This window comes from Microtus pennsylvanicus, chromosome 16 (assembly GCF_037038515.1).
Source record: "Microtus pennsylvanicus isolate mMicPen1 chromosome 16, mMicPen1.hap1, whole genome shotgun sequence".
NCBI lineage: Eukaryota > Metazoa > Chordata > Mammalia > Rodentia > Cricetidae > Microtus > Microtus pennsylvanicus.
Genome location: NC_134594.1, coordinates 17383517 through 17399859, shown reverse-complemented (window position 1 = coordinate 17399859; position 16343 = coordinate 17383517). Strand labels below are relative to the sequence as shown.

Sequence of the window (16343 nt, the reverse complement as noted above, 5' to 3'; positions counted from 1 at the left end):
GAAGACCTTATAGGAAGAATCACAGTTGCTTCTCTCTAGAGTCTTAGAAGAGTGAGCAACATGGAAGTAAATAGTCACTAAGGAGAACAAGGAGAAATAAACAAAGGTCTAGCTAACTATTGACAATTCATGTTAGAAGACACTCTTTAAAATTCTAAATTCAAGTAGAGAAGTAATGACGGCTTCTAATCATAATCTACATGGGGATGTGTATGCTACATAAGGCTTACTGTTTCCAACACAAGGGTACATTTGGCTGGACTAATTGTGTAAGACTGTGCCCACAGCCAATATTCAAAACTAAAAATTAGGAGGCACAGTTTTGCCAATTCCCAATACTATGATCTTAGACATCTTTTTTGTGGAATGTAGAACAGTTCCTCTTATTTGACCTACTGTTCCAGTGTTCTGTGCTCAAATGGATTTAATGAAACCACTCTGAAAAAAATGTTAAGCACTTCATACTTTATACTTATAACCTTCAGGAATAACATCAACATGGGCAGGTTTACCAAGTCATAGCAGATTCTTGGGGCATCCTAACAATGAAAAACTCGGCTTACCATAGTTCAATGCCTAGCACATGCTTTGCAGATCTTTTTCTTTTTTGGTTTTTCAAGACAAGGTTTCTCTGTAGTTTTGGAGCCTGTCCTGGAACTAGCTCTTGTAGACCAGACTGGCTTTGAACTCAAGAGATTCACCTACCTGTCTCCCGAGTGCTGGAATTAAAGGCGTGTGCCACCACCACCCGGCTGCAGATCTTCTGTAAAAAGCTCTAAATAATACAACTCCAGTAAAACACCAAAATGTTGGTCTTTGCAGCAGTGGAGATGGAAAGCAGGGTCTTGCACATGCTGGACAAGGGTTCTGTCGTGGAGGCACACCCAGTTATGTCCTTTAGGGTTGTTGTTTTTGAAGATTTGAGATAATACCTAGTTATTCTTCTTCCTCTACCTCCCAAGTTACCTTGCCTAGCATCTGCCTGGACTCCTAACTTGGGAGGTTGGGGTAGGGTAGGAGGCATAAGCCTCTGAGAAAAGTGAGGCTCATGAGGCTTAAAGTATTGGTATGGTTAGGTGAAGAATAAGCCACAGCTCAGCCTTTACACCTAGTCTGCATTGCTTTAACAGTTGTGTTCAGATCCAAATTATATCCTGGAAAGAGCTCAAGGTGTGCATGGAAGGGTGGAGGGAATGGACAACACCAGGGCAACTGTGGGTGACTGTGTCCTCCAGGTAGGTGTGTCCCTCCAGTTCTCACTCTCCACGTTAACAGACAACAAACCAACTGTGAGTGACTGTGTCCTCCAGGTAGGTGTGTCCCTCCAGTTCTCACTCTCCACGTTAACAGTGAGACAACAAACCAACTGTGAGTGACTGTGTCCTCCAGGTAGGTGTGTCCCTCCAGTTCTCACTCTCCATGACAACAAACCAACTGTGAGTGACTGTGTCCTCCAGGTAGGTGTGTCCCTCCAGTTCTCACTCTCCATGACAACAAACCAACTGTGAGTGACTGTGTCCTCCAGGTAGGTGTGTCCCTCCAGTTCTCACTCTCCATGACAACAAACCAACTGTGAGTGACTGTGTCCTCCAGGTAGGTGTGTCCCTCCAGTTCTCACTCTCCACGTTAACAGTGAGACAACAAACCAACGGTAAGGCCCCTTAACCAAAAGCAGATTAACAGACCACTCTAAAAATGTATTGCAAAATGTACAGCATTTATTCACATACAGACAAAAGGCACAAATTCTACTAAATAGTTCAACAAAAAAATACAGCTGTCTTCAACTAGTTTTATAAATACTTTGAAAAAGGGGGTAGAAATAAATACAGGATTGGGCCATGTAATATAAAATAGTCATCTCTACATATACTTTGTTTAACTTCTGATTTTAACTCTTCATGCACCTTTTTTTTTCAATTTTAGCTGAATGGACACCAAGCTAGGCACATAGTGAAAAATCCTCTGTACAAGGTTACAAATGTAATGACAAGTTTGTCCATCTTAAAATAATTAAGATTTGTACACAACACATAAAACCCTTCATTTAAATTTTGTGTTTATAACCTAACAAATGACATTCCAGGCAACTTTACAAAAATTTAACTAGCCTACATTTTGACATAATACATTGATCATAATCAAAGGTATTTCTTGGTCAGGATGCACAAGGAAGATTCAAAAGAACAAACAAACGAAAAAGCTCCATACTAATAGAATGCAAGTGGGTAGGTGGGCTGTGGCTGCTATGGCCGCCTCATACAGAGTTCCCAGCATGACATGAAACTAACTTACAAAGCTATCGTTACACTGTCAGAAACCGTGCTCTATACCATTTGCATTTCAAAGCAGTAATAAAAAAGTGTGGGCTTTTCTTTTTTGTTTTGTTTTTGTGGGGGAAATTTTTTTATTTTTTTATTTTGTTTTGTTTTTTGGTTCAGCATAACTTGGAACGTTTGAAAGCTTTTCAACCTAAATGTGGGGGAAAACAGGTAAGGCATTATTTTTGCACAAAACTAGCATTCCTAATAGTGCAAATGGATCTGGTGCCTCTTAAAGTGGTGAGAGGCGATACACTCACTAGATTAATTTAGGTTTTCTTTCTATGGCTTCACAAATTATTCCTCTATAAATTCTCTTCTCACCCAGTGCTGCTGCTGTACTCAAAAGATAATTAGATAAGAGTCCAACCTTTTCCTGGATCCAGCAAAAGGGTTTTGCTCATATGCAAAACATCTAATTTTCAAATTAAGCTACAAGCAAAAGTACAACTTGCCCTCCTAAGAACCTTCAAATACCGGTAGCAACAAGCTGATCTGGACAGCAGTCTCAAAAGGAGCTCCACAGCTCAAAAATAGTCAATCTAAAACCTGGGTCATCCTTTCCCCGCCCCTGAATTAGCTACTACAATGTACTTGAGAAGTTAAGACTTGGTTTCAAAATGTCGTACATACAATGGATGCATCAGATCTGTCATTTGATCATCTGATAAAAACTTGCATAGCAAGATGGAATTCAATAAGCCTTTTCTGTTGTTGACGGTCATCTGGAAGACTTGAAAGCTTCTACAAACTCAAAGCATTGCTCCTTAAATATCAGAATGTCCCTGCCACATGGAAACAGATGCATAAGTGAATCAGGAATCTGAACATTGATATTAACAAACTAAGGGTAATTTAGGGGAAACTGGGCTTATTCCAAATGCCCTTACATCTAAATCTCATTGCTATTTCCTTCTCTTAAATCTGATTCACAACTACATTGAATGCCAAAGAAAAAAACAGGACTTTAACACTATCCACTTGTCTGAATACATACGCACTACATGAGTGCAAAAACAGAACATTGTACTCAAATTTAATGCTAAATTTATTATTGCTGATAATTTACTAGTTATTGCCGTTTGCAATTCGAAAGTCCAAGTTACGAATAAGAGTTTATAACTCCAATTCCAGAAAACGTATTCAAGGGTACACTGACTTTCCTGTATAGCCTTGGTCAATATAAGAGCTTGACGCAACATATTGCCTTTCTATTGTTCTAAAATATAACCTGTTTTACCTTTTTTTGTTTCTTTTCCTTTTTGCTTAAGGAATCCGCTCATTGTGGAAGCCTGGATTCCCCAAATATGTAATAATGGTCGACTCTGGGAAGTCAGAGTCACCAGAGTCTGACGTTCATCACTTGAACTTGAATAGTCATTGTATTACTGGAAGCCAGATGGTCAAGTACTGGCAGTAGCCAGGGAAATCCCAATTGGGTCCAAGGACCGACAGCTACAAAAGAGGAAGGTCAAGAGGACTAGTAACACTTGGGCCTCAGCTGCCCTTTCTCACAGAACTTTTTCAACATCCTCTCCACCCACCCTATGTCCACAGCCCACTCGGGGCCTCAGGACGGGCTACACAGGCCCTAAGTCTGACTTCAGCAGCTCCGCTCTGTCCCTCCAGCCTTCCATCGGTGCCTGCTGTGTAAACTCTTCCCCTGGATGCCACGTGTGCAAGATCCCAGTGTTGCTGAAGCTTCTGAGTTCCAGCTACTCATACCAACAGCCTGGGAGCCAAAATGCTCTCAGCCTTTACCATTCCTAGAAAATAAGCTTTGTGGGCTATAAATAGTAAGTGAAGGCTTCTATAAATAGGATTTATTCATAACACAGAATTCAATCTGATTCTGTACTCAGTCAGAGTATCCAAGAGTTTGTGCTTTGGAAAAAAACGTAGAGGGCAGTAATACACGGTGCCTCTCAAGCCTGGCCCTCTAAAGTTGCTTCATTTCTAGTGTTCAGGTTCTAATCTTAGTGTCTTGTAGTTACAATCTACTCTTCTGTTTGCTCAACAAGTTGCAAATAACACAAACTTCTCACAACAATGATTTATAAACGACTCTGGAAAAAATTCAATCTGAATTGCAAGGAAATACGTTTGTGTAGCTCAGAAATAATGGGATTTTGCTTGCCCCTGTGTCAGACCTCTCAGCATGGCCAGCAACAAGCCACATGCTTCCACACCGTCTGTTTGATCAAGAGGCCAAGATGCTTCTCCTGATGATGTCTGTCCTCCTGCTGATGGTGCTGCTGGCGTGAACACATTTCTTCTCCGATGCTTCACTCTCCGAGTCACTCATTTCCACATCGGGAGCATACCCATCGTTCTCACTGTCGGATCTTAACCTGTTCTTTGCCCTTTCCTTGCCTGGAACTCGGCCTAAACCCAGGCGGGGGCAGTCTGAGTGCTGGTGGCAGGCCCCCTCACGGGCTTCTTGCTGCTGCCGTTCCCCCTTCTTTGGAATCCGGAATCCTCCCCAGCTTTTCACTGGGCTGGCAGGTGTTATAGGCACTTTGACTAGGGAGCCATTGCACTTGGGCACAATCTCCTTCCTCATGCCAGGTGCTGACTGCCCTATTCCAGGGGAGGTGGCAGCTCTTGTGTTGTCCAGATGCCTCTGGGATGTGTCTGTGGACCTGAGAGGCTTGTGACTCTGTTTAAAAGATTTGTCCTTTAAGTCTCCTTTAATGAGATCACAATGGAAACGATTGTCTCTTCTTTTGCCATGGTCTGGTGTCACCACACCATTTTTCTGTTGTGCTGATGATATGAGACGTGCTTCTGCAAAAGTCTTTTCAAAGCTCAGAAAGTTCTCTGCAATCCCCAGCCCCTCCCTTCTAGCACAAAGATCTGACTGCTTTAGCAGGGTCTTGCCCTCACTCCTGGGACTATTCTGCAATGCATCTCGCTTATGGGACTTTTTCAGCGAATGGACCAAGGAAGTACTACCCATTTGTTTCCTGAAGAACGCAGAATGCCACTTCAGGTCCTCTATCTTGGGAGCATTGGGACCCACAGAAGGACTATTGAATAAAAGCATGTTCTCCAGTGAGGAGGAGCAGGAAGAAGGCACACCTACAAACAGAAAACCACAAGGGAAAAATTACATAAGCAAATCCAAAAGAATAAAGTTCTAGACCTGAAGCATCATTACACAAACTTCCCACCCAAGAGTCACCAGCTCTTTGTAAAAAAAAAAAAAAAAATGTGTTTTAAAGACATGACCCGATTCAAAAATCTGCTTTCAATCTAAGTAGTCAGAATAGGACATTTTGTCCAAAACCACTAAGCTACAACGTTTCCTGAAACTGTCTGTTAAAGGACAAACAAATTCAAAGAGGACCTGATGTTCAAAAGGGGGATTCATTCAGAACCCTTCCGATGGCTACCGCTTCCTCTACCTGGCTGCATAGCTGTGACTGTACCATCCAGTCACCACCCATCACCTTCCTCTCTGAGACTAAGCAGAGCTCAAGTTTCTTTCTGCAAAGGCTCAATGAGGACAAATACATGTAAATGTAGAAACTGAATAAGGGTAGGTGTTCACAATAATTCTGGACATGAAATATTTTAAAAACATTCATTATATGCAAAATCTATTGGGTTCAAGTTGCCATCCAAGTTAAAGATAAGTTAATCTTTTATGCAAATCACAAAACTTAAGTTTCATAGCTTAACCTAGTAAAAGCTTACATTTTATGAAATACAAATTCTTATCTCTTGATAAAAACTGACACTTCCTATTTTTGTAAACTATTTTTTATTTATTTTTATTTCATGTGTATGGGGGTTTTGCCTGCATATATGTCTGTGTACTACATGGGCACAGTGCCTGTGAAAGCCAGAAGAGAATATCTGATCCTCTAGAACTAAAGTTTATTGTAACAGACAATTGGGCGCTGCCGTGTGGGAGTCAAACCCAGATCCTCTGGAATGCAACAGCAGCCAAGAACTTTTAAACAGTGACCCACTCCTCTAGCCTGACCCTTCATAATCGACTTGTCCTGTACGTTAGTCATAACCCACCAAATTTACCTCATCACCTCAGACTCGCTAACCCTGGTCTGAAAAGTGCTGGGGGTTCCTAAGGACCATGTTTCTGCAAGAGTATCAAGACCTGCTACAGAAAAGCAGTTCTCACATTGTGTCTCCTGTTAAGGTATGAACCACCGGGAGAACAGGGTTCAGCTCCAAGGTCACAGGAGCCCTCACTAGACAAACTTACTATCCATTAGATGGAGGGACAAGCAACACAGATGAGGTCCGTTTTACAAGCTGTTGGCTTGGAAATGCCTACTTCCTCAAAAAACAATCACTGGAGTCTCTTTTGATAGCCATGTGTGAGGTGGGGTTTTTGTCTGTTTTTACGGAAATACCCTAGCAGGAAAGAGAGGGTGAAGAAGGTCCAACGCTGTCTGAACTGTAATTTCTATCTACTGGACTTGGAGCCCATGTCTCTCAAAAGTATCTAATGATAGGCCTCCCATAAGCATCATTTCCACCGAAGATGCTCGCATTGTTCCCAGAATCACAACAGTTTGAGCCATGAATTCTAAGAACACACGTTAAGTCATCATCATCTCCCTTGAAACTATCTAAGCACCATAGTCTAGAAATGACATCCCATGGAAGAACAAAGTCGTTTCCAATGACCACACTCATCAAATGAAGGGAAATAAGATCTGTTTCTCTTTTCTGTACTTCTGGGGTTTTGTTTTGTATTCTTTTCTTTAAGCATGGTCTCATTCTGTAGCCTGGGCTTACCTAGAACTTATAACGTAGTCCAGACTGACTTTGAAATTTTGGCACGCCTCTTACCTCAGCCCCAGTAGGCTTATATTACAGGCATGCTCAGCAGCAGCAGGAATTCTGGATTAATCTACCTTCCAGTTCCGTAGCCCAAAATACATCCTAACCTTGTTAAGAGAATTTCATTCATTCACCCAAGTACAAACCGCAGCCAAAATGCAAGTGGCTGCCTGTGATACCCATAAAAAAGAATTCCTTTCAGAAAGGCCACATGAAAATCATCTTTTATGGGTAACAAATTCCACAGCAAGTACCAAGCTGGCAGAACTCTGCAGGATACACTACAGTTAACCATTCCAGGCACCACCAGCTTTCAATGAAGAATGAAGAGAAGGGTGGCCTTAAAGGATCTAAACTGCACTGCTTTTACCTAAGAAGCTATACTTGAAAAATTTAACATGCACAGTTTTGCAACTAAAGTTTCAAAAAATGAAAGACATTTGGTACTTGGTCCCTCTGGAAGATATTTAACTCGTAGCAAGAACACGTCTAAGTTAACATAAGAATGTTATTGAAAATTCCCCTCAGCTAACCAAGTTATCTCTGGTCACATGTATCTAATTCAAAGCCAGTTATCAACAGTTTTGAACATGTGTTGTTTGTATGTCGTAATTATCTAGAGAAAAGACCACAAAATCAGGACGGGGAGAGTGAATCACCTGTGACTCAAGAACACACCTGCCTGTCAAGGATGCTGCTGCTGTAACTTAAAGGGCAGTCAGTCCAAGGGGGTCACCCATCCTCTACTGAAGGATGCTGCTGCTGTAACTTAAGGGGCAGTCAGTCCAAGGGGGTCACCCATCCTCTACTGAAGGCCGGCCCAAGGCCCACCTGCCCCTAACTCAGGACTCTGTGTGGAACTACTTCCCAGGACAGACTTCCTCCATGAAACTCATACATTCCCTACTTCTTGGGACTGGTCACCATAGAACGCTGGTGCACACTTTAGAGGTCAGGATTCTACACTAGAGCAAATGAATCCCAGAGTGAAACACCTACCCTGCATTACAGGTGGTCTCCAAGTAACTGACACTTTCTCCAGTAGAGGAAGCATGCACCCCACAGTTCTTACCCTCTTTGGCTGGCCAGAGCAATGTAAATAGAAGACGCTGAATAAATGTCCAGCGCACTCGGAATTCTATCACTACCTTCCCAAGTCCACTCTAAGTGTTAAGGATTGAGTGTATGTGGTATGTAGTCTTACATCTATTTACATGTTAGGTCGACCCTATGTAGCCAGCCCCGTTTATCAAGAGCACTCAACTGTGCTCACTTGCATTGTAATTTTCTGATACTTACAAGAGATAGCTTGAGATAGCATCCCCACTTTATATAAAGAAATTGGAGAGAAGAGTAGGGTTTACAGCTTGCTTCCATCTGGGTAAGCAGGGAGCTGCTACAGGTCTCAAACCCTATTTAAGGCCAAATTCAGCTCTTTCCCTATAACATAGTGCCTTTAATATTTAAAGATGTCATTTAAATATGAACTACTTAAACTTTCTACAGGACAGATGGAAGAGCAACTGTTTTCCCTCAATAGCAGTGTTAAGGCTGCAAACCCCTGCCCTATATTTTGCCCTTCTAGGGCTCAATGCATACCTGAAACTCTTTCTTGCTCCAAGAGCTTAGTGTAAAGACTGAAAATCTGTTCCTGGACTTTGCACACAGACCGTTTAATCTTTTCCCTGCGGGTCACCATGTAAGTGAGGTTCCGAACCTAGAATGTAGAGAATAAAGATTCTAAGTGAGCAATACAGTAATGACACTTCAGTGCTTTCAGTCTTCCTTTACCTGAGACGTTCTGGCCCTCCTCGGGCCTTGACAGACATCTGAAATCCAAATGCGCTGTAAGCATCTGACCCTACCACTAGGAGTCTGTTTGCCTACTCCTTTGGTGTCTGCAGCAGCCAGGAGTGGCACTGGGGGAGCAGCAGAGCAGAGTCCCACCCCTCCCCTCCAGTCTACGGTGTAGAGGACTTGCTGCCTTGAGCCCGAGAGTTCTGCTTACCATCCAACAGTGTCATCCCAGCAATCTTACTGTCAATGGATGTAGAGTCCAGAAGCAACCTCCCTGCGCACTTTTATCAAGCATCTTCCAGGCCAATGGCATAAGAACACCCTGCACGTGCCGGGCAGCAGTGGTGGCGCACGCCTTTAATCCCAGCACTTGGGAGGCAGAGACAGGATCTCTGTGAGGTCAAGGCCAGCCTGGTCTATAAGAGCTAGTTCCAGGACAGGCTCCAAAGCCACAGAGAAACCGAAACCGTCTCGAAAAACCAAAAAAAAAAAGAGAACAGCCTGCACAAGGTTCTATGGCAGAGCAGATGAGCTGCTTGGTCCACTGGATACAACTTTACAAAGCCAGCCCAGCAGTGCAGTGTATTCCAGGGAGGTGTGCTAATGCCTGGAAACTGTCCCAGTGTCCCCAGCCAACCTATGAGTCTGTGGACCATGGTTTAAAACTGCTACTAACCTCATACTAGTTCATTTGTAACTGAAAGACAAAGTGCTGTGTGCTGGGATTCCCCACTCATATATAAGACTGCTTCAGATGATGTACACATTCACTAGTTTGTGGTCAGTAATCTTCCATAATCAATATCGCCTACTCTTAAAGCCACCTACATCACTAACAAAATGAAAGAATAAAGTCACTAAACCCACTGATCCTTTGGTCCTAACGTCTCCCGGTAAAAGTAACTGGACTGGCCTGGTGGTGGTGCACACCTTTAATCCCAGCACTCAGGAGGCAGAAGCAGGTGAGCCTCTGTGGGTTCAAGGCCATCCTGGTCTACAGTGCTGGTTCCAGGACAGCCAGGGCTACAAAGAGAAACCCTGTCTCAAAAAAAAAAAAAAAAAGAAAACAAAGAGTGACTAAGATAGCATGGGTCTGGAGACAAAATGTCAGCTTCAGGCCACCAATGAACAGCTGAACCTTTCTTCAGGAAGATGTCCATAAAACCTCAACAACCTCAGAGGCAGCGGCAGTAGTGGAAAACCACCACATGCTCCTGACTGTCATCAATGGCACCCTAAACATATGTCCTCCTTTTGAGCAGTCTCCTTGTGTAAAAACTCTAAGTGCAAGTTCAAAGGTCACCGGCTGCTTCTCTGACACAAGCCATGCCATTTTGCACACTGGTTATGAAGGCGCCACCACCAGGGTGGTTTTCAGACCTTACTAAATCCCCCCAATCCCAGCTATGCTCAAGACAGTCCAGTTTACACGAGGGCATGAGACAGGAAGGGAAACAGTAGCAGGCTCTGCTGACCCTGACTGATTCACTATCAGGGTCTTCCTCTATTCCTACATTCATCATTTACATTATTAATGTTGTTAAAAATAGCCTTTGATTAAAGAATTTAAAAGGAAATCACTCTCCTTGTCTTAATGTCATTGGGCATAGCAAACTCTGACAGCCAAAATTCCAGGCAAGGAAATAAGTGTTCTTTAGAGAAAACCAACGTGGAGCTAGAAATGACTAAAAGAATATTCATTCTCTTTGATAAGTAGTATTCCACCCAAATGATATTATGAGTAGCTCAAAAAGAATCAAACCTCAATCCTCATCTCAAATTCAAAACTTTGGACAGTACACATAAGGTGGCTTTAACATAAAGATTCTGATTTTTAGAAACATGAAATGGGCATTGTAGTTTACGTTCATATTCACCTCACATAGATAGCAGATACATCTCAAACTTAACCCTTGAAAAGTCAAGGGATCTCATCTTTGGTGGCTTGTCTACCAGGAAAGATTTTACCATGGCCTCGAAGTGAGAACATCTATATTTCCAGTGACCTCAGACGAGGAGCTTCTACATAAACCCACAAAGCAAAAAGGCCATGTTTTCCAGCTGGGATTGGTAAGGCCTGATTGATCCAGCTCTGGCTGACCACTGGAGAGCTGAGCACTCCAAAGTAGACCCCCACCCAAAAAAAAAAAATTCTTGGCAGGAATCTAGTCATTTTCCTAGAGAACTTGACTGATACTACTCAATCAAGCTTCCCCAATTCACCTTCCCTAAGCTGCCAGCAGCAGAAACCCAAACCCCATCGCATCACGTTCCCTGAAGCCAGGCTAAATGCAAGTCACACTTTCCTCTCAGAACAAGTACAAACAAAGCTGATGATACCTGATTTCAGTTTGCACTTTTAAGTTTCCAGAATGTTACTATCGCATCAGGGACTGCATCCTGAGAACAGCCTACCAGCCAGGAGCATCTGCAGAGGGTTTTCTGCTTGCCACACCAATGCCTTATATGTATTTTGTTCAGCAGACAACTGTGGCCTCAGTTGTGTTTTCGGAAAGTTCCATTCCACTAAGTGACAAATGTATAGTATAGGACTGTCCCCCAGGACTTGACGCCTTTCCATACAACTACACAGAGTACCGCAGGAGGATGCCTTTATCTGAACTAGCACTCAATTCTGAGAGAACACTGATTGCCTCTTCTTAGAGAGAGGCAATATATCTCCTAATTATATGGTCAGGAGTCCTTTAAGAGTGAGGTGGCGGCCTTGGGAACGTGAAGTGCCACTTGTCACATCACCAACCATCTTTTCTCTTTTCAGTGCCTCCTGATATCCATTCCTGTCATCTAACTTTCTGGGCTAGAGCTGGTACCCAGGTTATTTAAAGAGCAATTAACATAATCACTGAATCACCTGCATTTCTAATGCATGCTACTCACTTGTTCTGGGATGACCACATGCCTCGGTTCCAGTCACCTGTGTTAACTGGTTCTGTGCTGCTATTGCCTAAATAGGCAGACCACTAACTTACTAAGAAAACCAGTTCACTGTAACATTGGATTTTTTTTCTTTTGTCATGCCTGCCCTGATGAGCCCTTGGCCTGATATACTTGTTTAAATTGCAAAGCACTACACGACTCTCCAGGGCCTGGCATAGACTTCAGCATTTTCAGACAGCCCTCATCGCAGATGAGGAAAACATAACTTTTCATTATAAATAAACCCTTTTAAACTGACACTGAATTCATTAAAACTTTAGACTTTTTAATAATAAATGTTAAGTAATGCCACCCACACACATACACACACACGGGAGCGCACAAATCCTGATTTATTCCCCTATACATTATAGGCATTATTCTACTTAAAAGCAAAATGACGACTCCAAAAAAAGTTCAGAATTTAATTATAACTGTATGTTAATCTCAGTAACTTAAATACAGAAAAAGAGTTAGTACACCACAATCATTTTCTACACTTTTATTCTGTGGTGATTGTGAAACAAACACAGTTAAAACATGAAAACATCTCGTCTTTCACTCCCAAGGACTATCTGCTCCGTGCACCCCAATTACAGCAGTTGTTGGGTGAGGACGGTAGCTTCTCAACAAGTACCCAGTGACCCTGAATCCCTCTCTCAGTAACATACCACAAATGCATGTGGTTCTTTGAACTAACCACCAGGGGGCGTCTGGGAGCCTCACCGACCTGCTCCTGCCTCCCCTTAGCCTAACACCAGCCACCTTACCCTGAATCCTAACAAGGTCTAGAAAGGGACATCACAAGAAGCCAGCATTGGACGGTGTACTAAAAGGGCCTCTAATGAGCACTTAAAACTACTTTCACGACTACCCCATCTCTAACAAGGAGGTACAGGCGGCTGTGCGAACTGATCCTTACAGCTAAGTACATCTGCAGTCTCTCCCTGCCCTGCCTACACTCTCATTTCAAACCATCTATGAGTCAGAGTCTCTTGCCGAGCAGGTGATGAATCACTCCTCTCTAATAAATGGGGGCTTGAGGGAGATATGCGTTAACTGTTTCAGGCCACTTGGGTGCCTTCCGCACAGGCTGCTTCAGGCCAGAAAACCTGCCTCCCATCTCTGCCACACTAATGAATTTAATAGGTAGCTAGCAGTCGGGGGAGTAGGTGCAAGAGGTGCTGAAGACACTTCTCCAATTAGTAAGCCTCAGTCAAAACTACCTAAGGGAGCTGGAGACCCTGGGGAGGGCAGTCCACTCCTAATTATTCCTGCAGCAGGAAGAGAGGTCCAAACTGGGACTCCAGAGGTAATAGAGTGGGGGAGGCACCAAGCAGCAAACAGCTGGGGGAAGTGCCAGCAGCTGAGGCTCCAGCAGCCAACAGCCAGTAATCGGCAACCCGGTAGTGAGATAAACACATATGTCTGCGTCTATGTATGCAGTATGTATGTACTGAGACCGCTGAGGACTTCACAAACAGACCCAATGCCCCTGTGCACCAGGAAACACATCCACACGCACAGACATAACCCCGACAGGGATGCACACACGCACAAGCACACGCACTGTATGTGCACAACCTCTGTGATGACTTAGCACCTCACTGCCAAGAGTGTCTTCTGTAGCAGGTGTGTGTATAAGTCCGTGGGCACACATCAGCACCCAGAGCCTGCTCTGCTCCGCAACAGAGCTGGGAATGCCCCTGTGAATTAGCCTAGAAGATGGGCCAGAGGGAGGCAGTGCTTAGCTCTAGCTGATGAGCCCTTCATGGGTCCTTAGGAAATGTCTCCCCAGGTTGAACAAGAAATTCCCCTACTACTGACCCCTCCCCCATAAGTCAGATACATCCCAGTTCTCAAAATCAGGCTGCAAACAATGCTGAGTCAACCCTTCGGTCGTGTTCCTGGTGCTCAGTTCCCTCCAGTTCTACAACGACAGGGGAGCGGGGATGGAGGTATGCCCCATCTGATCTTGTGCAACAGTAAAGACTAATGGGAACGTACGTAAAGAAAAGTAATCAGACAGCAGCTCCCACACTGGCAGTCTTGCACACTGCAGTGAGTTTACCAGCCCATAAATATGTTTAACCAACACGACCTCATGCTGTAGTGTGTACAAGGATCTGAGAGTAAGGACTGGCTATCATCTCTCGCTCTGGGCAAGGGCTCGCCTCTTTACATCTTCTTCTCTAAGTCATTATAAGGTGTCAGTGTCAATCATTACCCTCTCCAGGTCCTGCCGCAGGTGCGTGAACAGCTGCAGCCTCCTAAACAAGACATCCTGCTCCCGCTTGGCTAGATTGTCCTCTTCGTCTTTCTTTGGGGTGATGAGGGGCTTGTTGAAGTTGACCTTCCTCTTCAACTTCCAGTACTGGTACAGGAAATCCACCACTTCCTCGGGCAGTCGCAGGGCCCTGGCCACATCCAGCAGGTTGACGAAGGTGTAGAACTCATCCTCCAGCTGCTGTAGCTTCTGCTTGCGAACACTCACCCGGTGGGCCTCCTCTCTATTCTGCTCCAGACTGGCAAAGGGCTCCAGCGGGCTCCCAGGCGAACACTCAGGGGCCCCGTTCTCCTGTGCAGCCCCCTCACCCAGGTTCTCCTCGGATTTCCTGTGTGAGCTGTGCTTCGGGCAATAGGACTTGAATTTGACTTCATCGTTCTCTGCCAAAATGGTCTTCATCTCGAGGCCGCGGTCAAAAGCACAGGTCACGTGGAAGGCGGTCCGGCAGTTCTTCACAGAGCACTGCAAAGGTCACATGGACAGACACCGTTAGGAAGCGGCAGCAACAAGAGTCCCTAGTGCTGGCCGCCCCACACGACGACAAAGCACACTCACTGTCAGGAACAATGCAGGTAAAACTCTGATAGCCCAAACTACAGCTCGCTTCAGTGACGGCACTAAAATCTCAGGACAGGGGTGAGGGTGGGAGGGGCCCCTGGAGGTGAGAGTGGTACAGCCCTCAAGACATGTGTTCTGTGTACAGAGTGAACTCTGAGGCACTAATCTAGTTCTCAAGAAGCTCACGTAGTTTTATAAAAAATGTGACCAGGTATCTCCTCAGCACACACATTCCTGGTCAGTTTTAAAAGACTCAGTCCCCAGTGCAACCCCTAGCTGGAAAAAGTCCCAACTCGGGTAGGGAAATGCAAACAGACTTCCCAGAAGCAGCCTCCAGGATCACACCAAAGGAAGGCAGAATAACAGACAAGAACCCGGCTCAGGAAGGATGGAGAAAGGTCTCCCTGTTAGTACAGAATCAGAAGCTCCCTTCCTGTAGGTCCCAGGGAAGTCAGCACAGCCACAGCGGTCAGGCCTCATCAAGATGCAGGGAGCACCCTGCTTCCTCCCCGCCTGCACAGGGCTACAATTTAGTGCCTTTGATCCAGACACAAGCCTCTGGCCAGCAGGAGAAAAGTGATTAACTTCACCCGTCTGATCTCACTGAGCAAATCCCTAGAAAGAGGTACCTCTCGGAGGCTGAAGCCAGTCCCTTAAAAGCAACTGTATTGTGTGAGGCCAAGAGATCCCTGGGGCATGCCAGGGCTGCACAGACAACCAAGGATCTTGTGCTCCGGGACAGCTGAAAAGCTTAATTAAACTCATTCCACAGACCCTGCATCCCATAACCCCAGAGAGCAGACACTGAAGCTGGATCTCCCCCTCATCATTTCAGTGTTTAAGATACAACTCAGTGCCAGCCACAACCTAATCCTGAACTATAAAAATCCAGCCCCTTCACCGCCCCCACTTCCAATCACCTAAAATATATGCACCAAGATTAGGCTGTACCTTTATAAATAACCTTAATTACAAGAAACGTGTGAAAGCAGCTCTGGTGGCAGAACACACACAGGCACACCTGGCCACTATCGTGAAAAGACTCTACTTCCCCAGCAGCACGAAGCCAAGTGGGAACAGATGACGGAGACACAATCTGTGTTTGGCTTAAACTACACTTAACCCAGGCATTCTAACCTTAAAGAGAAATGAGCTGCAGAGGAATATTTATACAGGACTTTGAAAAGATGCCAAATGGCCTTCCTCTGGGGTTTCCTATTCAGGTTGACTCAGCAAACAGATGTTACAGAAACATAAACCAGAGTCTCCCCAGCTGCAGACATTTTGGAGAGGAATTCTTTTAATAAAAATCTATTTTGTGAAGATATGAAAAGTCATCAGCCTCCGTTGGCCCCTTCTCCAGATTAATGCTCTGGGAAGGAGGTCAACGGCAATAGGAAAGTCATTACGTCATCTCTCCTTGTAGACGAACAGGGCTCCCATCCGCCTCCCGTGAAACGTCAGAAGAGCAGCTAACATGGACATGGGGACAGCCATTTCCCTGGAATGCCACAAGCAAGCGTGTGTTGTGTGTGTGTGTGTGTTGTACACCTGCACAAACACTCAAATCCTTTTTGACCTTTCCTCTACTCTTTTGGCCTAACCCAAATCTCAGTCAGAGGCATTTA

The 16343-nt window shown here is 44.5% G+C and overlaps 1 protein-coding gene across 5 annotated transcripts in view; it reads right to left on the bottom strand.

Moving 5' to 3' along the window:
- Positions 1–2434: 2434 nt before the first annotated feature.
- Positions 2435–16343, bottom strand: part of Jade1 (jade family PHD finger 1) — a 54381-nt gene continuing 40472 nt past the window's right edge. For 4 of the 5 annotated variants that reach the window (XM_075950997.1, XM_075950996.1, XM_075950998.1 and 1 more), the window contains exons 9-11: positions 14098–14619; positions 8736–8853; positions 2435–5402 (exon numbers count right to left, since the gene is read on the bottom strand). In XM_075950997.1, the coding sequence (XP_075807112.1) occupies positions 4522–5402; positions 8736–8853; positions 14098–14619 (1521 nt within the window). In that variant the 3' untranslated portion in view covers positions 2435–4521. Of the gene's footprint in view, positions 5403–8735; positions 8854–12281; positions 14620–16343 lie in introns of those variants that run through there. The other variant, XM_075951000.1, reaches the window with a different exon arrangement.